We start from the raw sequence: 25,786 nt of genomic DNA, 5'->3' as shown, positions 1-25,786 counted from the left end.
AAAGCTTCGCAGGGATGCTGTACTCATGTGCGTCGCGTTCTATAGTCGGCTGTCTCTGGTACATTCGGCAAGACGAACATTCGTCAAGTAGGCGGTTTACCATGTCAAGGTCAACAGTTGTATACATCGAGGCTTTGAACTTTCGGTGTCACACTCACTCGTGAGAACACTCATTTTGCAATCCGTTACTGAGATATAGAAAAGTGCTGCTGCTTTCGTTGGGCACAGAGGCTCAATGATATTCCGGTGAGCCATGGTAAAAAATGTAGCGTCTATCCTCACGTGGTCCGGTTGATCACGCATACTTGCAATATGGGAGGCAGCAGTCGCAATCGCCACCTCGCTTTCTGCGGCTGTGAGGTCTTCTGCAGCAACAGCGTTGTTTGCCCCCGCAATCGCAAGCGGCGAGGTTGTTTTCTGGATGCTCGTTGGACTATCACCACGACCAGCTGATTCTGACACCACCGTGGACCCCATCGAAATCGCCGTCTTCAAGTGTGTTGCACTGTTGTTTCATCACGGCATTCTTTGTGCTTCCAGCCGAGGTGATCAGAGATATCTGTCGACAACTGCGATGATTTATGGCACTCTTAAAGCATGTGACCACTGCTAGAAGCTGTAGCGATCGGTGGCTGCCTTTGTGTCGGGCTGCGACATCGCGGCGTCGGCCGATAAACTGTCCCGCTCGGCTGTGCCGATGTATCCGCTGCTGGCTTTGATGACTCCTCAGGTGTGTGGCTGGCACGTTTTTTGCACCACTTACCGAGTTTATGTGCCATGCGAAACTTACGAGCACGGCTTGGCATCTCGATTCCGATCGAAAAACATTTAGGAATGGCGGTGAATGAGCATGGTAGCGACCGCATGCACGTGATCGCCAGTGTTGTCAGTCCGTGCTCTCCTATCACAAGGTACCATTCACTGACGTGGTCGCTATGGGCCAACGATATGACGTGGTTCTTTCGCTTCTTTTTGTCTGGTATCACACGTTCACTGAAGCATTGGAGGTTCATTTTTGGCGGGAAAGCAAGCCGAAAAGATGCTCTTTCAAACGAGGCTAAGAAGGCCACGTTCACATAAGTGGTTAGAGTGAGGTGAGCAAGGCAAACAAGGCTGTTTCGGCGTTTTCATAAGCAAAACCAAATGCTGCGATGCATAAATACTACTGTTTGGTATAATAATGCATCATTTCGAAACAGTAGTCAGAAATTCAGGAGTCCATTGTTCAAGTTGGAGCCATGAACATACGAAGGTGTTTTGCTTCCCGCTTGTGTCCGTCTTGCTTCACCAGGGCATGACATTCACCCATTGATGTTGTTGCCTTTCCGTGGCGTTTGCAGCAGTTTTATTAGACGGTGCTATTGCACTCGAAGTGGTGAAAAAAACTCTGTTGTAAGGGAATGTTTCTTATACGTTTCATTGGTTTGTGATATTCAAATTATCTGCAGACGCTAACTCCTAGAGCGCCAAAAGACCCATCGAGTAACAGCCATTGTGACTGGAAACCCAGACAATGGTGGTTTACGTTGCTTATGTTGTCAGGGCAACAGTAACAACAACTGCTCTCTTCTTTCCCTTTCCTCCTTCCACTTTTTTGGCTGTAAGTATATAAAATATTCACGCACTGAAAAAAAAAAATAGAAAAGAAAGCCCTGGGGGCAGAATAGAAAGCTTGTCCACTTGATATGCTTATCGAGACTGTGCAGATAGCACATTCAACAGTTGTTAACCCTCTTTGGGCAAATGCATCTTGCCTTCTCCAATACCCCAAAAAAGTCTCCATCCTAAAGAGTAGCAATTGAAAACTATGCATTCTGAGACAAATTGCATAATTGCATTGCCCAAACGTAGTTTTGTCATCTTACTTCAGTGTAAGCTGTCTTATAAGCTGTGATAAAAGCTGTGATAAAAAGTCTAGAAATCTGTATTTAAACAATGTCAACTGATAAACAGGCAAAAAAAGCAAAATGCACTTCCAAGCATGCAGTCATGGCAGATAATCTAAGTTGTACTTGTGATTATGAGTCTAAAGTGGTTTAATTTCACTGCTTTTAGGAACAGTACAAACAGTAATATTAGCCTATCTAAAAATAATAGCTGCGACTATAAACTGCATGTACCTCTAGTTTTTCGGAACGTGGAAGGGTCTCGCAGAACTCGGCCGGTCTTGAAGTATCCATGCTCCATTGCAGGATGTACAAATGGTGCGTACCAGTGACCATCATGGCGGCAAGAGCACACAACACACAGACACTGCAAAAACTTCACATGTTGGCCAACACTCGCTTCTTGTAATGGAACACCACAAAACTATGTATCAAGGCTGGCGGCTTGGACGGGCTTTGATGATGATTGTGGAGCACGGCTGCTGGTGCGAGAAAAGGGGGGGGGAAGGGGGTTATGAGGTATTCCACGCTACCATCATTGGCTGCTTTCATTTTGACTCTAATGCAAATTTTGCCTTCAGTTATTGCACTTCTGACTGGCAAGTGAAATAGACAAGATGGTAGCGATTATATAATTACTGGGGACGCTCGAGCGGAATCTTTCTAACTGTTGCAATTGGTGCATTTAGAAGCTGCAAAACTTTGACAACAAGCTGTCACACGCTAATATGACGTGAAAGGCAAAGAACGTAGCTGCATCTGGGGTGCTTTTTTGATGCCACTGCAGCCAGTGTTCCTTCGCTGGCATTGAGGTGCTGTAACTGTGTTGTCTTCGAAGTCGTCCTTACCGGCGCTCGTAAGTGCCATAACATACTACTTAGCTTCACCGCTCACATACGCTGACACCACCTCTCCAAGAGGTCGTGGGTTCGATTACCAGGAGAATCACATCAAGAAAACTTTTTTTTCTAGTTTTTCTTTGTCATCCTTAAGTGTGCATTTTATCGCCATTATATTCTTGCCAAAAATATACAAGTGAAGTCTTGCTGGACCATGGCATAAAACTCTTTCGGGTTAACAAACTTAGGATGATTACTGTCAAGTATGGTTCGCAGGCAGCATGTAGCCTTGTACGTTCAGCCCCCAACTATAGCCCGTTGCCTTGTCTCTCCACTGCACTTTTCTTCCTTGCGCCCTACACACTGGGTCATTGCTTACTGTCTCTCCGGCCAACACCACCTATAAGTACCACTTCGTCCCCGACTGACACAGTTCTGCCATCTATGGGTCTATCTCATTTGCTACTACAGTCGAACCCTGCTACAATGAAAATCACGGAGCGGGAAATATTTCGTTGAAGTGAGAATTTCGTTTAGTGAAATTGAAAAAAATATAGCTGATCTGAGCTAGCAAAACAAAAGAGCGTTTATTTGTAAAATTAAAAAAGTGTCCGCTGCTTCCTATTCTTTTCCGGCAGCGTCACGACACGATTCACAGTCATGCATAGCGAGGCCATGGTGAAAACCACGCTGAAACAACGCCTACAACCGCTTTCGTAAACGTACCAAACAGTTGCTTTAACACATTAACACCAGCAGCCGTCCGCTGTCAAAGTGTATCCGACAACGCCGAAACGGAGGCAGGGTATTGTGGAGCGATGACTTTTGCCTTATTCTATGCCATTCTTATTATCCATTACTCGCAGCTAGCTGATTTTGTTGATAATTCGGATGAACAGCCGCTATGATTAGGTACCACACTGGCCAAGCACGAATAAATTGAGAAGCATTGGACTCGGGAAAAGGCATCGTTCTGTGGTTGCACGCAGCAGCTGCGTGATGGAAACCATGAACTGAGCGACTGAGCTTCAGCTTTGGATCGTCTGCGGCTCGAAAGCAAGCCAATGGCAAAAGCAGGGCCATCCTCCATGAGCAGGGCAGTCTCATTGCCATCGCTATCGAGCAAAGGCGGCGCCCATGCTTGCTGAACAGCAGCGGTTTCTGGTGGTGCCAACACGTGTTTTAGACTTCGTCGACGTATTTTCAGGTTCTCGAAATGCATCAAAGTGTTAAAGATTGATTTTTCTGTATAGCAATAAATGTCTGAGCCTGGAATCGCATCGTGAAATATCGTTGAAGCGGGGCGGCGGAAGAAAAAGTGTTCATTGTGGCGACAATATTTATTGACTCCTGTGGACAGCTGACAGGAAACAGTAAATTTTTCGTTGTTGCAAAAATTTTGTTAAAGTGGCATTCGTTGTAGCGGGGTTCGAATCTATATCTTTATATAAGTGAAATAATACTACACTGGATGTTCTGAATATAATTGGTGAACTCCAAGCTCATACTGGAGAAATCTCAACTGCTCATTGTGTGTTGTGATCTTGAGACTCAAGACTAGATGTTTTTGTTATAATTGTGATATTGATCTCTTTATATTAACTGTAGTAAAATTGCTTATCTTGAAGTTTTAGAATAAAAAAAGCTTGATTTGCATGCCGTTTTGAGTCCTTGAAAAACCTGCAACAGATTCTGGAAAGTTCTTAGATATTCTTGAAATTTTGTTTTGGAAACCTGTACAAATGCTGTGTATGGTGTAGATTGCCATCATTTACAACAACTTCTTGCATTGTCGTAAATGTGATTGCAAAAGCATTGGAAAGTAGGCATTTATGTTGTTTAAGTACACTTGCTCCTTTAGACACATCTTGCTCTATATAAATTCTTTTTATTCTTCAAAGGTGAAGTGGGCACTTTGGAATTCCCTTCTCCTTCTGACTTGAACACACGCCTTCGGCGCATCATTACCATGTACCAACGGAACCACAAAAAGAGGGAGCTCATCAATGCTCAGCGTGCAAGGGTGTGTATTTCTTGTTTCATTTTAATTGTTTTATTTTGTCTTGCTGTAGAGTTGTGTAGCTCTTCATTTCGGGCTTTTGTTCATGCTGTAAGTTCTGACAAGAAACTACTGAGAAAACATTTCTCCGGCCTTGTGCCGAAACTGTAAAATGTCAATGGACTGCGACAGTCATTTATGGAATACAATGCTTCTTTAGCTGTGTGCAGGCTGTCGGAAACCCTTTAGTTGAAGGGCAGCTTTTAGTTATGTCCTAGCTCGAGTGGCCCTTCTAATAAGAAAGAGATATGGCAGGAAAGCGCAAAAAATGGCACAGTGAACACCAGGACACAGTGCTGTGTTCTGTGTGTTCTGCCATATAATGACTTGACCTGCTGACTTAAGAATCCTTCAAAAATAATAATTGCTCCATTATATATTAATTTACATTAGGAGGAAATAGTTGGATGCTTTTCTGCTGCTTCTCAGCGTTTGATAACAAAATCTATGCGAACTAATTTATCACAGGCAGCCATTAAGTGTTCAATATAGCCTGCCATAATTTTAGCAGTATTCAGGTGTCGGTAGATTCTCATTATACATTTGCATATCATGTCCGGGGCCTGCTGCCAATTTCCAACCGTTGTTTGCATTATGAACCTGATTCACATATTTAGATAAGGTTTCACTTTAGGCTGAACACCCAAACGTGTGATATGTGCAAGCGTGCTTCTTCGGTAAGTCTGGAAGTGGCTGCTTTGGTGTGCTATACCATGAACTGTAGCTGCGCAGCACTGGTTCATTTCTGTTTGCCGGAGTACAAAAGTACTCAGGGTAAAAAGTGAGATGATGCGTTCTCTAGGACAAATGGCATGTGTTTATCTGCTTAGTTAAATTGGAAAAGCCCTAAAAGAGAGAGGGGAAAAAAAGAGTGGAGTTGCATATGCAACACTGTTCATGCCAGAATGCTTGACTGTTCTTGAATTTCATTGTAATGTGTTGCAGAAAATGTGTCTATGTAGTGACATATCTGACAGTACTCTGACTTAGGTATGAACATATAATAAGCTTGCATTTAGTAAGAAGCGAATGATAGAAGGCTGCGGTAAATTTCTGCATAATTTATGAGTATAGCATCAATTTATGGTAATATGTGCGTAATATTAATTTATGGTGTGTAGCAGCTTACATGAACAGTGATGCAGTCATTGCAATCTCCTGCCTTCTGTGTTCTATTATATTTTATGGTGCATAGGTAACATATGCATATTGTTGTCTTCTGCATTGCATATTGAAAATGGAAAATTGCTTTAGTCTATTTTTGCAGTCGATAAGCAGTGTCTGCTGAAACATGATGGTCATTATTTATGACATAATGAGAAACAAGGCTTCAAGAGAGGATAGTTAATCTTTATGCGATCCAAATAATAGGATCACAATTTGAAAGGGTATGAATGCATTTCATAGATGGCCAATTTTGCAAAAGATTTAAGAAAGGGCTGAGTTGTATAAATCAGTATCAAAATATCTAGGTATGCCTGGAAGCTTTATGTACTCTGCTTAACCAAGTTGCAGTTATGTTAGTCAGTGTTTTTAATCATTTTTTATTATTTCTAGTTTTCCTGCGATTCATTGTTCCATTCTCTTTTTGGCTATTATAATGCGAGTGAGGTAATAGTAATAGCAATATATAAGGTAAGAAAAGTTATAAATAAAAACCAAATCACCTGGTTGTTGTAGCTCAGTCATAGGTTTTGGTCTAATTCTTTGTATTTATAGGTTAAATACTGCTAGGCCCATTAGGTGGTATTGAAGTGTCATCTTGGGGGATACCGTATTACTAGCGTAAAGACGTACTCCTAGTTATGACACCTCTGGACAAGGGGGGGGGGGGGGGGGTGTATTTGTTGACCTCCTCTGTATAGTTGGCTTTATGTTGCATATTTCTTGTACCCAATTTTCTTTTTTTTATATAGGGATGTTGTTTATTTTTTATTGATTTATGGCAATTTTGTCTTTCCGAGAGTGACATTGTGGCCATGTCACACTATAGTGAGGAGTTGTGGGGTAGGAACGAATAACTGCAGTTGCTTCCAGGCAAGTACAGTCCAGTGGTTAACTGTGTGACATTTGGCGGGCTGCAGCTTGAGTTGAGTGCATTGCAAACATGGATTGTGATTAATTATTAAACAGTTTTCTTGGTTGTGCCTCCCTTGCAGAACACAGCCTACCAGGTAGGATGCCATTTCAATTTTGGCAAGCTCTTTGTTGTCTCTGCGGCTTGTAGAAGCTTCTGCCATCTCCCTTTTACCTTGGTGGTGTCTTTCCCAGTTGTGCAGTCTTACCTAGCCTTCATGCGTGGGCACTCTTGTAGCTCCCTTGTTTCAGCACCATTACTGCTCGTTTAGCAGCTGGCTGATCCCTGTCCCTGTGCTTGGCCCTTGTTGTTGCTCCCTGCCCTCCCGCCTACTTGCTGCTGCTTTTGCTGCTGCTGCTGTAGGCAGTTGTCTTAGCCTTTGTACACCTATGGCTCACTCCACAACTAAATTTTCGTTTGATAGAGAAGCGTTCTGGTGGTATATCCGTATCACTATTTTGGGTTTTTTTGCACATTTTCTGATAGTAGATGGTTTATTAGTTTTACCATTAGTAGTAAATCATTGCATCACTTTTATTGGGAATTTAGTCTTTATGTTTTTTTTTTTTTTTTTGAGACTTCTCATAGCTCTCTTACCCCCTTGAGTGGACTGTGGTTGGTTGGTTTCGTCTTCAATCTTGTTTGAGAATGAAACACTTACAGTAGGAAAATATGATAGTAAAAGGATTATTCAACATTGATTGGTTGAAGGGGAATATATAAGATCGTGGTTTTTATCTTTGTCAAGGAGGTAAAGTTCCTTTTTTCTAAAATGCCAGGTTTAGTCAGTGGCCTTCTTGTTGATGTAGTCATGGCCATAATTTCGTTATTATTTTTTAGATACACTGTGGGAATAGTCACTTCTTTCAGATGTCATTGATTGTAGTGCAGCGTCAGACTTTGTGACATTTCTATCATCGAAATTGGATTCAGCTTTCTTTGTCAGCTCCCTTTCAAATCCCTGAAGGTGCCCTTCGATGCAGGATATCAGTGCTGCATAATTTTGTTCTGGAAGTCGTATTTCAATATTCAGGCATCCAATCATTAGGGATTTTCATCAGTATGGATATTATTAGATATTTGAATGGTAGGAAAGTGGGCAAATAAGGAATCTTGTGGCATAGAATTCACCAAGCATATGTGCTAAGTTTCGGCTGTTGCTCAATGCCCATTGCTTGTCTTGTGTGTAATGTGTTCCCATTGTGTTGCTGGCTGTTGACTTAGGCATTCATCTAACCTATGAAAAACATTGCATGAGACATCCTTTGTTCCCTTCTCCTCCCACAAACCCGTGTGTTGCCCTTTGTTGTGCATGTTTGTGGGTATATTCTATTCTTTATTTTGTAGATTGGTTTTGTGCTTCAGAGTTTTAAGATGTCTGTGCATTATGCGTGACATGTAGTGATGATCTAGGAAGCAATAATATATCTCTTAGTTGTGTTTCTTGTTTTAGGTTCCAATTGCAATTAGGGATTGCTCGTCTGGTTTGCTGGAACACTAGGCTATTATTCTCGTACCAAACAGAAATTATACGTACTTAAGTTGCTGTGAATTATTTTCTAAAGTTATCCCAGTGTTTTGAAATCAACTGACTGGATCAGTGCAACACTGCAATTAAAGAATTTTGTTTGTGCATGTGTGTGAGAGGGAGAAAGATTTAATTGGCAGCTAATGTATCCATACCAGTGCATGCTGGGTGCAAGCAAAGACTAACTTGAAGCTCTTAGCTCAGTACCGGCAGGATTCATTTGTCTATTAGGAATATGCATCTTGTTTCACATTGTTTCACTGAATCAGTCAAATCAAAGTATATAAGCCTTCAAAGTTAGGAAACACATTTTTCCAGTTTGTGCTTTTAAATATTTGCAATGCATGGAGTAGTTTGATAAACTGGTTAAAATGTTGAGTATACTGAAACCTCGACATAACTTACCTGGATGTAATGAAGTGCCAGTTATAACAAAGTCTTGCAATAAATATAGTGTTAGGAATAAACCTTTATAAATAATTTTTGCATAAATCAAACTTATTTTCGTTTAAGATACAACTCTGTTGTAATGAGGTTTAAGTATATTAATACTTAATAAATTAGTTGGGAATAATGTGGTCGCTTTGTAATGGAAGAGGTGAAGTGCTTACAGCTACGAACCTGAAGCAACCTTAGGTTCCGAAGGCCCTTTTGGCCTGTATTTGGACTTGCATTTCACGGAATGACTAGTAATATGTGTTGGTCGACTACGGCAGCAAGAAATGAACCTAGTGTTTGTTGTGATAAAAAGTGCAACTATCACAAGCACTTTGTGCTAATTGTTTTATGCAAAAAGTATGTTTCGAAATCTGTCTGGGTATTTTTAATCTTGCTCAGTGGCCTGATACAACCTTGGCAGGACTCTTCTATTGAGGCTATAGTTTGGTTTGTAGTACGGCAGACTTTTAATAAGCAGAACCTGAAAGAACCTGAAAAATATGTTCCATTTAACAGGAGTTTCTTTTGCTGATGGATGAACAGCAGTGCATAATAAGAGTATGAAATTAGTCGCATCAGAGGCAGTTCCATTTAAGCACCAGTTCTATTTAACAGAATTGTGTTCACGGAGAGTCTACTTAGTTTGGCAGTCACTACCAAATTCACTTCAAAGGATCACAGGTTTCAGAGTGCTGTTGCCGAAGATGCTAGCGATCATTTTGTGTTTTTTTATATAGTGTTTAGCCTTCTGTAAACACAACCATTTTTTCTATTTATTTTTATATTGTCATAGTAATGTTATCCAGAGTAGCTACTTGTTCAGAATTGAATTAGTTCTAAAGCTCTTAAGCTGATTATGCTTTATAATACCGAATACACAGAGCCATTTATTTGTGCTGGTCATGTAAAGAAAAATGCGCATGGGATGGGAAAAAAATTTCACACTGGCTTAAGTATTAAACACAAATGTGGGGAAACTTGTACAGATAAGAGGGCCTACTCCTGAAAGGCTGCATCAATGCAAAAGAAAGCCTACAACTAAATGTACAGGTCAAGTGGAAGTAAGACAAGCACACCAATTCATTGATTACCAATACAACAAAAGGACATAAACATTGTGAGGTCAATTTATGCACACTTTTGGGTGACATGTTAAAGGGGCCCTGCAACACTTCCCCAAGTAATAATTAAATGGCTTCATTAAAACAGTTTATTGTTTTGGAAATGGACTGCCGCAATGATTTTTAGAATCCGTGAAGTACCAGCAGAGTTATAGAGATATGCTGCACGCTTTAAATGCCTTCTTCTCTTGTACCAGCAAATTTCTGAAGGCTATATAGGGAAACGGGAATTACAAAAGGGCAAGAAGCTACTTTCGTTTGCACTTTCTTTTTTTCTTTGCACGCGTGACTCGCATGACTGATGATGTGGTTGCACAGGCACGTAGTAGCTTCTCGTGGTAACCAAGGTATCTGGGCAGCTAACGATGCCCAAAATCCGTCGATTGCCGTGGACTTAGGGTTTATGTAATGGTCATTTGGGTTTATTACATCGTTGAGAGAAGAGTGAGCGATTTCTAGCTTTGAGAATTAAATATGTATTCCAGGATGTGTGCAGCGCTATTTTACAGTGCTGCATGTGGCCTTACATGTTTTCAGAGCTTGGCTCCCAGTTTTCAGTGCACTCGTACTCTTCATAAACATAAAATACCAACATGCCGAGATTTCCGCCTTGGTGAACTACCACTCTTTGGCTTATGTGTTCTTAGAGCTTGGCTACTGGTCGGCAGCATTTTTTGTCCATGCTCGAAAGTGTTGCAGGGCCCATCTACATCATGTGGTTTCAGATGTGTTAGATCTACATCAGTCCATGCCTAAAAATGTTAAACTTGAAGCACAAGTAAGTACATGCAACATGAAAAACTTACAAAATGTTTCTCAAATTTAAATTATGGGAAAATGAAGCAAAAATAAACGAAAACAATAAATGGTTCTACTATTGGGAGTAGGTTTCAGGCCAGATCAGTTGTGGCACATGGAGCATTTCAGTGGCAATGTGCTAAATTGGAGCTAGATAAAGAGGCACACTCACGCCAATGTGCACCATTCCCTTCATAAAAAAGTAGTGGAAGTTGATCTTCAGTAGTACATTATATAAACTTGGAGTTTTCCTAGCATAAAAAATAAATAAGTGAGTAAATGAACAAGTTTCATTGGAATTTCTAGTAAGTGCATGCAACACAATGGAAGCAGGCACATACACAAGCAAAGTGAGTCGATAAGCAAGACAACAGGGATAGGTGCTCTTGTGTACTAGAAATTAAGCTTACAACAACAAAAGGTTGAGCAAGTTGTTAAGTATTCCATATAGAAGAAAGTTGTGGAAATAGAAACAAGCAAACAGAACGAGAACAGAAATCCTTTCAGCGATCTTAGAAACTTGTTTGTTCGAGCACGCTTTAAGTGGGAGGTAAATAAAGCTTCCTAAAAGTTTCAGCTTATGTTCAAGTTGATCTTAACACTTTTAATAGGGAGTTTTAGCTTGTACGTATACTTCTTTACGTTAACGTGTTACCGGTTTCCGTTTACCGTCTTACCGGAACGCATATGCTTCAATGTTCTAGCTTTTCATACGTAAACGTTCATGTACGTACGTACGTACGTAAACACGTATGCCTTTACGTTTTCGCAAACCATAAACGGTGATGCTAACTGCATATAAACTGCATTTAACGTAGATAAAATTGAATCACCATTGTGGCAAAATCGCGAGGCGCATATACAGTCATGAACACGTTGGCTTACGCGTAATGTTTTTGAGATGAAAATGATTAAAAAGGTAACTCATTTTTAATATTGCCGCTATGCGGTTTTTGCATTGGACGTACAATGCATGATGTTTTTGCAATAACAATTTTGTAATTGCCTTTTCACTATTACCCCGCTAGATGGCGCTATCTATCCAGCTTGTCGGGAGCAGGCACGTTTACGGCGTCTATGTCCTAGGCTTCCTGGGCCATTCTAGCTTTGGTAATCTGGTTGAAACAGTGTAATGGCTATTGGCGCTCGCACTTCCGCTTATTTCAACTCGACAGCTCAAGTCCCTGCTGTGCGGATACCACGAGCTTCTATTAACAATGGTAGGGCAAAAACGTAAAGCCTATATGGCGGGAAACTTTATGGTTTACGTTTTGTAAAGACTCGCGCATGCGCAGATTCTATCCAGTATCCGGTAACACGGTAACGTAAAGAAGTATACGTACAAGCTAAAAGCCCCTAATGCCAGGAGCCAGTTGTGATTAATGTTTTCCATTTGGTGCACATTTGAAGAACACTAGGTAGTAAATTTATTAAGGTAAGTTTATTCATAGTCTCAGACTCCCTTCTAAGCAGACTATAGTTTGTTGCACAAATTCCTAGAAATAATATTGTTTATGATGGTTCATGTTGTGTTATTTTTATTCAGACAAAAAAAAAAAGTGTCCATTTTCTGCTGCCTCTATGGACCTGTGTGTTTAAGGAAAAGGGGTGGCGACATCAAATTTGTGGTTTCTGTGTAATGTGTTGCCAACTTTTCTATTTGTTCCAGAAAGCATTACACATGAGGTTCATGTATTTTTGCTAAATAATTTAATATTGCTTTATTTGTGGGAGCAACTTTTGGTTTCTGAATGCCGAGATGGACATTGACGACACCGTGTTGGAAGGTTGCTCACTTTCTACTCTTTGGAGTAGGCTTCACATCAGTTGTGCCACACGGAGCATTTCGGTGTGAGCCCTCAAAGCTTTGATACCTGTAGTGCTGCATTGTCCACTTCTCACACACATGGGAAGAACTGTCTTGGTGTTCACACTTTCTAAAAATTTGTAATGAAGTATATTAACGTGTATGGTATTCCCATATATGCATAGATGTCTGCAAAGTAGTGGGTTGTCAGGTGGTGGTCTTGATATCTTGTGATGCTTCGTGCTACCACAATATTAGGTGTGTTTCTTTATTTTCGCTCAGTGACCATGATGAAGAAAATTTTAAAAAGTTAGTCCATTTGTAACTGTGTTGCTATGTAGAATTAACACCAGCAGAGAAATAGAACACAGTAGTTTTCCTAAACAATAATTTAATGCTTGCCTGGTTTATCATAGGGCCACCAGGTGGCCCCACTTTTTCTATCTCTCATGTTTACGGCTACGGTAACGCGCCGTGCTGAAGCTAAGAACTGTGTGAACAATCTAAAATTCTTGATTGTCATCTTCACAAGTTTGCATCACCTTGTGAAGCACTTAGCAAAATATGACCAAGTTTGGCTATGGCAACATGCTGAGAAAAAATTGGTATAGTTTAGCAGCCAATGAGCGCTTTGCAAGAATGAGCACTGAGGCACGCTTTGAAAGTGAATTAAAATATATTCTTATTTGCTGTGTACAGCACTTGGGGCTGAGTGTCCTTGCATACAAAGGAAGCCTACACCAGACTTTTTATAGCCTCAAAATTTGGTGTCTTTACCCCTTTAAGCCATGAAACAGTAAGTCATGTGAATGTTCTGAGGATTTATATCTATTCAGGACAGCTGCATTGTTGCATGTAGGGTAAGAGCACTGGGATACTAAATTTTAGTGCAGAGCTATAATGCTCAGGTTAATTGACTGTATGCAGAGCACTCTGCAGTTCGATTAGTTCAGCTATGTTTTCAACTAGAATGTTTTAAGGAGTGTTGAGTTTAATATTTTGATTTATTTGCAGAACATCATTGATACTATTACTTAGCTCAACAGTGTGCATGGGTGTGCACTAGAAGCAATTTAGATTAGGTGTTCACGTTTTTTTTTTTTTCAACATATTTTGCTACATCTCATACAATGCTTGAGAGCTAAGAAATTGAGGGTAAGGTGGAGGGTTAAAGTGATGAAGAATCAGTGAACAAGTAATATCTCTGGAAAGGGGTGGAAATAGTTTGTATTCTCAAAATATGGAACAAACGGCTTTTCAGTTGTTGGACAAGATGAAAGCTAGGTAAGACCGCCAATGCTAAGAACTGCCTTCTCTTCATGCCGTTTTTTACACTAAATTTGGTGTTTAATTCTTGAACTGATCTGCCTGAAGAAGTGCATGCGTTGATGGATTGTACTGGAGATATCAATTGCTAGTCCATGCAGCCCAGTTTGCTAAAGCTCATTTTTCTTTAAGGAGCCCCTACTTCTTCCCAGGAAGAGCCCTCATTGGAGCTCCACTTAGTAGAAATTTTCTGCAGCCTCTGGTTATCTTGTTGTGCTTGTTCAAATCATGGAAATGCTACCATAGCGAATTAGGGCTCACCACCAGCCATGAATGCGGCTATGTAGTCCCACTGGCAATAAATTTTGCATTTAACGTGTATACACAGCTTAACAGATTCTGTTGATTTCAAATTTCAATTGTATAAATCTTTTAGAGCAAGTAACTAAAAATTATGGTATTTTTGTTCTCTCTATATTTGGAGAGTATGCTATTGTGAATAGGTAAACTGTAACGAAGTTTTTGCATAAGTTTATAGGCATTTAAAATTTCTGACATACAAAGATACAGTTCTTTAGGAAGCATTGCCAGGAAAGTAGAAGCATTTTTACTACGTTATGTTCTTAAAAAAAAATAGGGTTTCAATAATGATTAGACGAAAATTTACTATTTGAAAGAAAAAAAAAAAGAGTAGTGTTTACAGTCACTTCCATGTTTAGAGCTGACCCACATGAATTTTATTTTAATACTGCATCAGCTTCTGTATGTCATGATTGAATGAACAAAATTCAGATTAGGGTCAAACAGTATTCATGGTCACATAGACATTTCTACAGAGAAGTGATGTAATAAACTTATAGTTTACATATTTTCTTACATATGTTAGCACAGTTGTGTTACATAACTTTACTTTTTTTGGTAGTTTTCTGCATAACCCCGCTATAATGAAAATATTTGTGTGGCCATGTAGGATCTTCTGGCCTAATGTCCTTCTGTGGTGTCTGTACATTGTGTTCAAGTTTTGTGAGGCATTAATATTCTAAATTTACAACTCTCTTGGATTTGATCTTTTTGTTTGCTTTCATTGTCTCAAGGTTAATGACATGAACTTTCTTTTTTGTTGCAGATTTTAACGGCTATTCAGGTGGAGGGTTTTAACTTTGTAAATGTATGCATTTTATCTCTACTGCCATACCTCTCTCTCTGCAGCTCTACTTTGATGCTGTGTTTCAGTTTGTAATATTTGTGTTTTTAGGCTATTTATATTTCTAGTTCTATTTTTTTCTGCTCATAATCTACAGCACAGAAACCTCTAACAAATATGCAGTTATATTATTAGCACATTTGTATCATGTTTAAATTTAAATGGGGCAGTTTTTTTTTCTTTTGCAGTTTTCACAGTTTTGAGTATAGTGTATGTTTAACTCAATATTGGATGTATTGTAAGATGTATTGTAAATGAAGATTTGAGCGCTTTGCACAGTATTTCAAAGCACTCCAAAACAAGCACATTCCTGATTTTAAAAAATTGCTGGAGTTGCCTTTTGAACTTTTGGCGCCACTTCAGGTGTTCTTAAGAAAACATTGTTTGAATGAGTTGTGTCGCACTTGTAACCATTCAGTTGTTTTCTTATATAAATAGGTCAGTTCACTAAAATATTAACTCTTTCCTCGCCAAAAAAAAAGTGCATATTTTTAGCATTTGAGGGCTTTTTTTTTTTTAGTAATGTGGTAATGTCAGCCACGTTTTCTATAACATGTCAAATTATTTTAAAATATATATATCTCATCTTTCAGAAAAAGCTTTGAGGTACTGTTTCTGGCATAAGCATAATAAAGTATGTTCACAAAACAGTTTTCACACTTTTAAAAGCTAAAGCAAGGCAAGTCACTATAAGACTATAGGAAGTTGCTTTTGACACTGCGAACAGTTTTATAACTATTTACTTAGGGGTGATATAGTTTTGTATCTGTTTTAGTGATTCTAATGAATGAAACCTAGCATTTATGATGATTACGAGCTTGCTTGATGTCTATGTAGCAGAAAAACAGGAGCGTGCCTTTAACAATGTATAGAGTTTCTGTCTTGTAAGAGTGACAAAGAAAAAAAAAATCTCGTTTCTAAGCATAGACTATTGAGTTGGTTCCATATTTGGCAAAGTTTTTATATCAAGTGTTCTTCAGTGGCCAGGGAATACATTGCCGACCAGGGGCGCGAATCTTATGGTGTTCGTTTGGGCGAAGCGCAGTCAGTTACGCAAAAAAAGAGCGGAGTCGTGACGTCATGGCGCTCTTGACCGCGTCGATGCATCGAACCTGCCAGCACATTTCTAGCATAAAGAGAAAGGAAGTGGACGAAAGGTGCAGTAACAGGACTTTTAATCAAATGGGACAAGTCTGAACTTGTGTACGAACGTCTTGAGGTGCTTGATCATCGATGCAGGGAATATGTATCTATCGACCTTTCGGTGCATCAGCTGGGTGGCAGTGTTAAGCCTAATTCATGGGCTAACGTAAATGGAATTCAGGCATGGCTTCAGCGATGTGTGTCCAACTACGGATCTCTGGGCGCAGCATTCATTGCAGTGAAGTGCATTCTGTTCTCATTTGTGTAAAGAGTTGCGAAAACTGCGTGGCATCAAAATGACGTCGCTCAGAAAGACTGGAAACAGGTATTGCACATCTTGCCAAGCTCCAGCCAATCAGTGGAGGCTAAAGTGGACATGTCCACTAAGTGGGCACCGGGAGAATAGCTCCTCAGAACTGATTATACAGTTGGTGTGGCATTTATTGATGAAAAGTTTGAATTATTTATTTACATGTCAAGAATTCGTGGCCATATGAATTTTAGTTAGGTCTAGTTAGTGTAACATGTTTGAGATAGCATGCCAGTTACGGTGAGGAAAGAGTTAAATAGTTTACTGTTTAGTAATCAGTGCAATGAATCGTTCAATTTTGTTTGTAATACCATAAGTGGGCACAACTCCAGTTAGACCATGAAGTAGTGGCATCCTGTCTAGCATACTTACTCATCCTACTTAGTACAGTCAAATCATTCTCACTCCTTAAAAAAGCATTGAGGTGCCTTTTACTTATATATAGTTACGTTTTATTAGTTTCCTGTACATCTTTGCTGCTTAAGTTCATGATGATGACTGCATAGATGCCAGGAAAGCTTCCACACAAAGAATAATTTATTCTAAACTATAGTGACTCTACATTTTAAAATATGGAGGGGAGGTGCTGCCTTTGCATATTCTCAGAGTAGGATTTCTTTAGAGAGATCAATGCGGCTTTCTCTTTTTCTAGTATATAGGATTTTACTGGTTCGATGAACTGTTCTATCAACTACTAATGGTGCAATGTAGGCTAATGAAAGTTTTTTTTCCTGCATACACCAAGGACATTATCTTCATTCGCTAGACTCCTTAGGCATTGGTCTTTTTTTTTTTTAGGCTGTTGGCTGGCATTGTTTCATTAGCTTTACAGTTTCATCGTTGCACATAGGCTCACATGATTGTGTTTCTAGCTTTCTTGTGCCGTATGCTTTCTTTCCAGCTTGCAGTCTGCTTCTGGGTGTTGTTGTGCATTAGCTTGCTTTTGTGTGTAATGATAGTTGTTGCACCGAGCTTAAACTTTTTTTTTTTTTTTTTGGTCTTGCAGCGAATGGAAAGAAGAGAGAAGTTTGAAGCTGCCATTCGTGAGAGAGAAATACGTAGACTTGAAACTCAGCAGAGGTGAGCTTGTTGCAAGTGCTTAAGTCATTTCTTGATGATTGTCATCTAATCTCATTTTTGCTAGATTTCCTAAAATTTGAAAAATCTTTCTTAAAAAATGCTTGCAGTTTCACTGTGGGAAAGCCTTTCTCTCTCTCTCTTTTTTTTGTTTAAGTACTTCAAGATTGTTACAGTGGCTGAACAGCTGTGTCAGTTGCGCCAAATGTGCTACTTAAGTGAGCTCCTTGAGAGCGGCTTTTGAACAGATAATTTAAGTTTTCTGATTGGGCTCAATAAATGTTTCAGAGCCCCTGTCCATGTGGTTTGGGCATATGTCAGTGAAAGGAGTTCACACTGGCACACATTGGGCAAAACAGAATGTGATTCAAGAAACTTTATTTTATAATAAATTGATTTATTTGAGCAAGCAATCAATGTGTACCTCGATCAGTGTTACATAAGCAGTCATCTTGCACATATTTATGTTGTATAAAAAACTAACCACTTTTTTTCGGTTGTGTATATGAGGGTACATTAAAAGGCTTGTTCTGTAAAAAGATGCCTTTTGTTGCTCTTCACCAGGTGGTCAAGACGTGAAGAAGCGGAGTTCTATCGAGCAGTGTCTTGCTATGGTGTGGACTATCGACGCCAGGAGCAGCGCTTTGTGTGGGATGGCTTTCGCACAGTAGGCCGTCTTGAGCGCAAACGAGATGACACTTTGACTGAGTACTTTCGTGCCTTCCGGGCAATGTGCAGGCGTGTGTGTGGGCGGAAATTAGGCGAGGAAGATGGTAAGTGGCTGTCAAATTATTTTGTTTACAATTTTAATTACTCCATTATGTAATTGTTTACCTTTATTTGGGGTGGATTCTGTGCGTGTTCTTGAAGCACATCTCTTGCATATTGGTTATTTTCATTTGGAACAAGCTGGTAAATCTCAGCATTTCTAGTGGCTCGAATTTCAGGTTAGCCTAGAGACCGGTATCAGTGTTGTGGCATGGCGGATAGGGAGGTGAATCATCACGATACTTTTTAAAGACTATAGTCTTTCTTGGGGACCTTTGACACCGAAGTTTTGGTCTGCCTGTGTGTCTGTCTGTACATTTGTCTGTATTTCTGCAGTAACAATCCCCCTAAAGGCCCCAAACGATACCTCAAACGGCCAAACCTATCTGCAGCGCCCACCAATATTGCTCAAGTTTCAGCGTTCATACTTGTGGGATTGTCAATTAAAAATCAAATATTGCGCATATCTGAGGAACCATAACAACACTTCGATGTTTTGTATGTGTGCCTTTATACTAGAGAAAGCACACAGAAGTAATTCTAAGGACCGTAGCATTTATCACGCTGCGCTGACAGTGTCACGCAATGCTCAAAAAGTCAAGTGTTAACAACGTTTTGCTGAGACAACACGGTGGTGGTACATGCCCGTTGCTTTGCGTTCTACACCTTATCGCCTCCGAGATAGGCGTGCAGCTTTCTCTGCAAGCGCCCACGCCTTCCTTCGTTTTCGAAGATAACTGCCAGATGATGCTCGTGTTTGTATTATCCAAAGTTCGTAATATCCAAACCCTGTGCAATGGGGGAGGAGGGGGAGTCGTGATGTGATGATCATTTCTATTGCGAATAGTATGGGAAGGCTAGTTCCACTGGTTTATGCTGAATGTATTCGACAGCATGTTTACGAAAGACTTTAATTACCAGAGAACAGAATGCACTTGCTAATTTGGATACATTTGCCCACAGCCTGTTTAATTAAGATTATTGTTGGCACATCTCACTAGTTGTTGCTGCACTGGCTTGGATCGCTCATGTACACTGTACAGTCTACTCTCGTTACAACGAACCGTTATACTTTGGCTAAATGAGTCCATATTTTTTGAAGTACGTAATATCCAAACTCCGCGAGATAGCAAGGGGGCAGGGGTAGTCGCGATGTGATGATAATTTCAATTTGTCCTAGTTTGGGCAGGCAAGTTCCACAGGTTTATGCTGAATTTATTTGAAAGCATACTTACGAAAGACTGAACTACCAGCAGCAGTTTTTAATGAAATTACAGCATATAAAGTCTAATTAATGATCAAGTGCCATTACAATAAGTGCAGGGACGCTTTGGCTCCTGTGCAGTATCGAAGCTTAGCCCTATAATAAAATGTTTCTACAGGTTTTTCCACTTCTGTTGATCAGCTTGAAATAAACTATTTTCGCTTTTCGGCTTTTCGGCTGCTCGCTGCTCGTTGGCGCCGTGAGAGCACAAAACGAAAAGAACATGCCACTGCTTGTTGAATAGGGTTTTAACACACCTGAACGTATATCTGCGCATGAAAAGTGAAATGAATAACGCAGTCAGTGCAGGTATCACTGGGTGGGTGTACGTAGAACGTAGAAGATGAGCGTCATGCGAGTTGTTGCGTACCAATATATGTGGTCACAACATGCTATTGTGAGGAATGCGAGTTTGAACACTGAATTCATAGGTCTTGAACGATGAACTGCTCATGAGGCGCTATGGCTTTTAATACTATCGCTGTTTAGACCATTCACACAGGACTGTAGAGAAGTGTTACAGCTATAGAATTTTTAAAATTTTTATAGACAAGTCATGCACTGAGAAAAAAAAAGGGAAAAATAAACACATTCTAAATGTGTTTAAAGATTAAGGAATGGAACTAGAATTCACGTGCAAGATACCTTGTTCTCATAATTTGCGGCTTCTTATAAGATGCTTAAGTATATTCCGCATTGAATGAGACCACTGCAGACCCCTGCGACTTTTTGCATTCCACGGATGAAATGTTACTAAGCTTATGGTGTGGAAAATGTAACCCCCACCTCGTAAGTTCAGCGAATTGGGAGCGCAGAGGTAAACACAGACACAAAGCAAAGAAGAGGCACACAGCATGAGCGCTAATAAATTAGGCCGTATCTGCGCCATGGTGCGTAGGAAGACGCAAGGCATGTCAAAAAACAGAAACATGCAAAACAATTTATGTGCTTTTTACGAGTGGTGTATAGCATACCGCTAACGTGCGGTCGCGTGTACATCGGCCAGACCGGGCGATGTTTGAACTACGCCTCAGGGAGCACTTGAGTTCCTTGAAAAATACTCCTTTTTTCGTTTTAGCTTCACATCGCAATTCCTGCAAGTGTCAATCGTTGTTTGAAAGAACAAGTGTACTTTTCCGGTATCCGCTTCAAACCACGCGTGAAATTTCCGAAGCATATCACATTTCTAGAAATAAGAATCATTGTATTAGCCATCCATCATTATCACTACTTGACTGTGAGTTTAACTATATTGATAATTCGTAGACAAGTGCTTCAAATGAATGCCACGCTTGCTGCTCACACTATCATCTTATTTCTGTTGACATGCGCACCCTTGTGTACTTATATGTCCTTCAAACGTGAGGATAAACCAGTTGTTAGTTGAGCGCTCATGCTGTGTGCCTCTTCTTTGCTTTGTGTCTGTGTTTACCCCTGCGCTCCCAGTTTGCTGAACCATCATGAATTGCCAACTAGCCCATCTTTCCATCCTGTTGCAATGAGACCACTGTTGAATTTTACGTCGGTGCATTCGAATATTGTTCAATGAGGAATAATGATGTCGTACTTACACTTGGCAAAGAAAAAAAAAACAAAAATATGTGGGAATATTACCTAAGCAATAGTTTCCACTGCAAGAAGGTGCAGTGTCCTGCCTATATCATATTGCATCGGTTTGTGAACAGCTCATTCACACTGCAAACAAAGATGAATTCGAACGACTTTCGCCCGCAAAGAAACTAAGAATATTGCTGTTATTTTATGAATACGTTTTGCACAGTCTTAAAGGAAATTGGGAAGCAATACGAGGTGGGGGTTACATTTTCCACACCATAAGCTTAGTAACATTTCATCCGTGGAATGCAAAAAGTCGCAGGGGTCTGCAGTGGGCAGAGAAAAGTGCTATGAATGGCATGTCAATCGTTATTTCAATTGTTGTGCAAGAGTTGCTAACTGAATTCCTGATATGTTCACATATATACATTGGTCAGACGGATTGATGTATCAACATGCGCCTCAAAGAGCATCAAAATTTATTGATTGAAGCCATCTTATCGCACCTTGCATTTTCAGTCATGCAAATGCAATTTCATCTTTGAAGGCCTGGTAATCTTGCACAGTCACCTTAACCAGACCACGTGATAAATCTCAGAGACATGTCATAGAGAACACCACACCTTGTTTAAATACCTTCGTTATCCTAACAACACTACTAACTCAACTTTATTAATCAACTGTAAATACAAATCTTGGTTTTTTGCCTTTTTGTGCCTCTTTATGGCATGCGCGATGCACCCCCATTTTGTAACATACGTTTTTTAACACGTGCGATAACCTTTGAGTCGTGAGTGAGCGTTTCCGGTGTGCGTATTTCTTTCCTAATCCTACTTCTCTCTTTTTTTTTCATCTTGTAAGTTTTATTCCAACCTGTAGTTATAGTGCCAGTGAAAGTTGGTATGTGCATATTGTGCAATCGATACGCACACTGTCTAATCAACATATATTATTTTACAAAACACCATTTATTTCTAAAGTGCTCTTTAAATATACTGGAACCGTGCAATTTACTCGTAAACAGAGTCAAATGACATTGATTTCTAATGCATTCGTGAATTCATGGACAGTGTTTGCACCTTTCAGGCAACCAAGTTGTAGTGTTTTTTATTTATGCCGAAGGCGGACTGACGCTAAAGGACAAGAATAATTACCGTATTTACTTGCGTAATCCTCGCACTCGCATAATTTTTGCACCCCCCTCATTGCCCAAGAAAAATACGCTTTCTTTGTTTCCTCGAGTAATTATCGCACCCCTGAACACTGCTGCAATAATGTCGTCTGCTCGTTCCAGCCACTGATGATGATAGCACGCGCCATCTGGTGCCATCTCTTAAGCATCAAGCGTACTATTGCACGCAGATTCAATCCAATCCAAGCCAAGCCGAAGTGGCCAGTGCACGTTGCGTCATGTTTTGTATGCTGTGCCTGTAATCTTGGCACGTTATGGGGTGATATTGAAGCTACACGGCTGCTTCAAATTGCAAGTGATAGATCATGCACTAAACAACGGGAACAGGGCCGCCGGTAGGCCCTTCGGAGTCTATGAGTTTTGTGTTCGCTACTGGTGATGGCAGCTGAAAGCCACCAAAACGTGTTGGGCCTGCCGTGTGCCTAAAACTGGGATTGATGGTAAACTTTATTTCTTGAGAAGGAAACTGTGGACGATTCTGTTAAATAGCCATCAGCCCAATACTGACATCCTACGCTTACCTTTTGAGGGAGGGCTCTTGTTGAGCGACGAACGCTACCGCTACGCCCGCAAGGCCCACAAGCTTTGCGTGTGGTATTCTAATTCTCGACTATTTGCTTGCACTTTTTGTGTCTCAAATAAATCTTGCCTTGTGTTGAACCTCTGCTTTTATTGTTGAGGTAAATTTTAATTAGTACTTTTTGAAGCTTGCTGTAAGTTGCTGGTAAAAGAATCCCAATTTGCGGCCACTTCGTTTTCTTTTTCGCTATGTAAGTTTTCATGGAAAGTTTTTCCCTCGTAATTCTCACACCCCCCAACTTTGCATCAGTTTTCCGGCAAAAAAAGTGCGAGGATTATGCGAGTAAATATGGTAACTGATGCTTCTGAGCTGCTCAGCTGTTTGAACAGGGGGACAAGTGTGAATCGTAGACAGGCCATCGTACCTAAACACTGATGTTAGTGAGTGAATCACGATATCACACCTTGCTGAGTTCACTTGATTTGAGAAGCGCTGGCATGGGGCTAATGAAAAGTTGAAGCGGGAGGCCAGCGCGTATGACGGTTGCTGCGGCATACAAACTCTTCTCATAAGCACTTGCGTGCCTGTTGGTGGCGCTAGTGTGCTTGAAAAAGGTCTATTGGATAGTTGGAACTCACCTGCTTGGAGCACATGAATATCTTAATTTCAAAACTTTGGTCGCAGTGCTTAATAACCTTGCTATAATGAGTGGTGAACATTGAACACAAAACACAGACAAAAGCTTTCTATTTACGATTTGCCCAAAAAGAAAGTTGTGATTGAAGGGATAAGTGAGCAAGCACTCATGAGCGATGATGCAATCACTTTGCACCATATTTATTAAAGGGATTGGTGAGCAAGCACCCTTGAGCAATGTTGCAATCACTTTGCTCCACATTTCAGTGAGGTGCAACACTTGAACTCAGAGTTGAACCACTGGCGTGACCAATGTCCTCTCAGACTAGCTTGATTAGAGGATTGGCTTGGCCCAAAGCCACCAATGTTGCCAGCTGCAATCTAAAATTACCGTGGCCTTAGCATGCAGAGAGTGGTGTGTTCGTCTTTTTTTCAGCCTGTAACAACACAGCAAAAGTACCGTATTTACTCGATTCTACCGCGCCCTCGATTGTAACGCGCACCCGATTTCCACCGCGAAAAAAAAAAAAAAAAACGTAAGACATCGATTGCAACGCGCACCCATTTTTCTCGCTGGCCCGCAGGATCACACCACTCGAAAAAACGACTCTTTTCGGGAGCGTCTTTCATTTAAATATGAGGTACGGGCGAAGCTTGTGCCCATCTGACGTGTAATGGAGCATTGCCGTCACTTTAGTTTTACCGTGGACCGATGTCAGCATGCGAACTTGCTTCGCCCCCTTCTCGACGGTTGTGGTGCCAGGCATGTCGAAGTAAAGAGGCGACTGATCGGCATTCCCGATTTGCCCAAGCAGGTAGCCGTTGTTGCGCCGCAAGTTTAGGACGAACCTCTGAAAACTGTGAAGCTTTTCATCGTACTTCTCCGCAAAACTTTTCGCATATGCATGTTCCCCTTCGGAGGGAAAAGCCTTTCCTCTTCATAAAGTTAGTTAGCCAGCACCTGCTCGCTTTAAACTGGCTTTGCGTTAGACCTTTTTCTTAGGCTAATTGCATAGCCCGCACTTGGAGCACTTCTGTCGTCACGGGCTGCTGTGCCGCTCGCTGCTCAAGCACATACTCGCCGAGTAGCTCTTTAATTTGCGGAAACTGACCCTGCTGTGATCCACTAAAGCCTTTGCGTGAAGCTTTGCTGTCGACAATCTTCTGCTTTTGTTTCCGCCGGTCCCGCACGCACGTTTCGGGAACTCCGAACAATCGCGATGCGGCCCGATTTCCGTCCGTTTCTGCACACGCGATGACTTTTCTTTTAAAAGCGGCATCGTGGTGCACTCGAGTTTTGGAGTCGGCCCTTCCACGCCGTCGATGCTTATGCACTACTAGATGGCGAACTCTTCAGCTCACGTACGAAGTGCCGCACATGGGAAACACATAGGCAGAAATGGCCGACGCACGTAGGGGGCGGCCATTTTGGATTTGCCGATGGCAATAGATTGACCGTAATTGTTTTGTTCGTACTCGATTCTAACGCGCATGCGATTTATGAACTCGCTTAACCGGAAAAAAGGTGCGCCTTAGATTCGAGTAATTACGGCACACTTTATGCATCCAATTTTGGAGAGAGAGATTGGGGGGTGGGGGGCGCTCTTTTCGTCCCTTGTAGCTGATTTTTTATCGTGGTCTGCTGAAAGTTAACTTCACGCTGTTGATTTAATAGACAAACCAAACTAAGGCTGAATGTGAACTGTGCACTGAGCCGGTGGCACCGCGTTGTGGAATTGGAAGAAAGGAATTGGCAGTCTCCGTGCAGTAGCCTACCAATGAGCAGAGCCGTGTCAGCTTGTTAGCGGTGCTTTGCAATGTGGCAAATGAATTGCTGTATTGCTAACTGTTCCAATAACTATAGGAACTACGCACCTGGAACAAAGTTTGTCACTTTTCCGCTATGACTGTGTTTCCGAAACTGATGGGAACACTGTACTATTAGTGTGCGCTGTGTGAAGCAAGTGATCCCATAGGTACCTTTATGAACTACATGCTGTAGCTAGTTTGCTGTGAATTTATTCTATATGCAAGTTGACTGATATTTTTATATTTTATCATGTTGGAGGAATAAGGGACAGCTGACAAAGTGATCTAGAGTCTGCAGTCTACAGTTCGCTAACGTAAAGTAATCAACACATTCAGCAATTCTCCCTTGTTCGCTGCTGCTGTTTTTGCACCTTATTGCAGTTCGTAAACATTAACATTAAGGGGAGATGCAGGTTGAAAAAGTGTTTTTTTTTTTTTTCGAAAAAAATTGATTTTTTTGTTTTGTTGTGTTTAATACAGTCGAGTCCGC

General features: G+C 40.8%; 1 protein-coding gene across 6 annotated transcripts in view; it reads left to right on the top strand.

Moving 5' to 3' along the window:
* kis (chromodomain helicase DNA binding protein kismet) overlaps positions 1 to 25,786 on the top strand; it is a 228,849-nt gene that overhangs the window by 109,218 nt on the left and 93,845 nt on the right. For 3 of the 6 annotated variants that reach the window (XM_037427720.2, XM_075885417.1, XM_037427716.2), the window contains exons 25-29: positions 4,627 to 4,748; positions 6,944 to 6,958; positions 14,946 to 14,987; positions 17,483 to 17,556; positions 18,118 to 18,326. In XM_037427720.2, coding sequence (XP_037283617.2) covers positions 4,627 to 4,748; positions 6,944 to 6,958; positions 14,946 to 14,987; positions 17,483 to 17,556; positions 18,118 to 18,326 — 462 coding nt within the window. The remainder of the gene's footprint in view (positions 1 to 4,626; positions 4,749 to 6,943; positions 6,959 to 14,945; positions 14,988 to 17,482; positions 17,557 to 18,117; positions 18,327 to 25,786) is intronic. The other 3 variants (XM_075885419.1, XM_075885418.1, XM_037427719.2) reach the window with 2 other exon arrangements.

The sequence above is a fragment of the Rhipicephalus microplus genome, unplaced genomic scaffold (assembly GCF_043290135.1).
Source record: "Rhipicephalus microplus isolate Deutch F79 unplaced genomic scaffold, USDA_Rmic scaffold_140, whole genome shotgun sequence".
In the NCBI taxonomy this organism is placed as follows: domain Eukaryota; kingdom Metazoa; phylum Arthropoda; class Arachnida; order Ixodida; family Ixodidae; genus Rhipicephalus; species Rhipicephalus microplus.
This window is presented reverse-complemented; position numbering and strand designations above follow the sequence as displayed.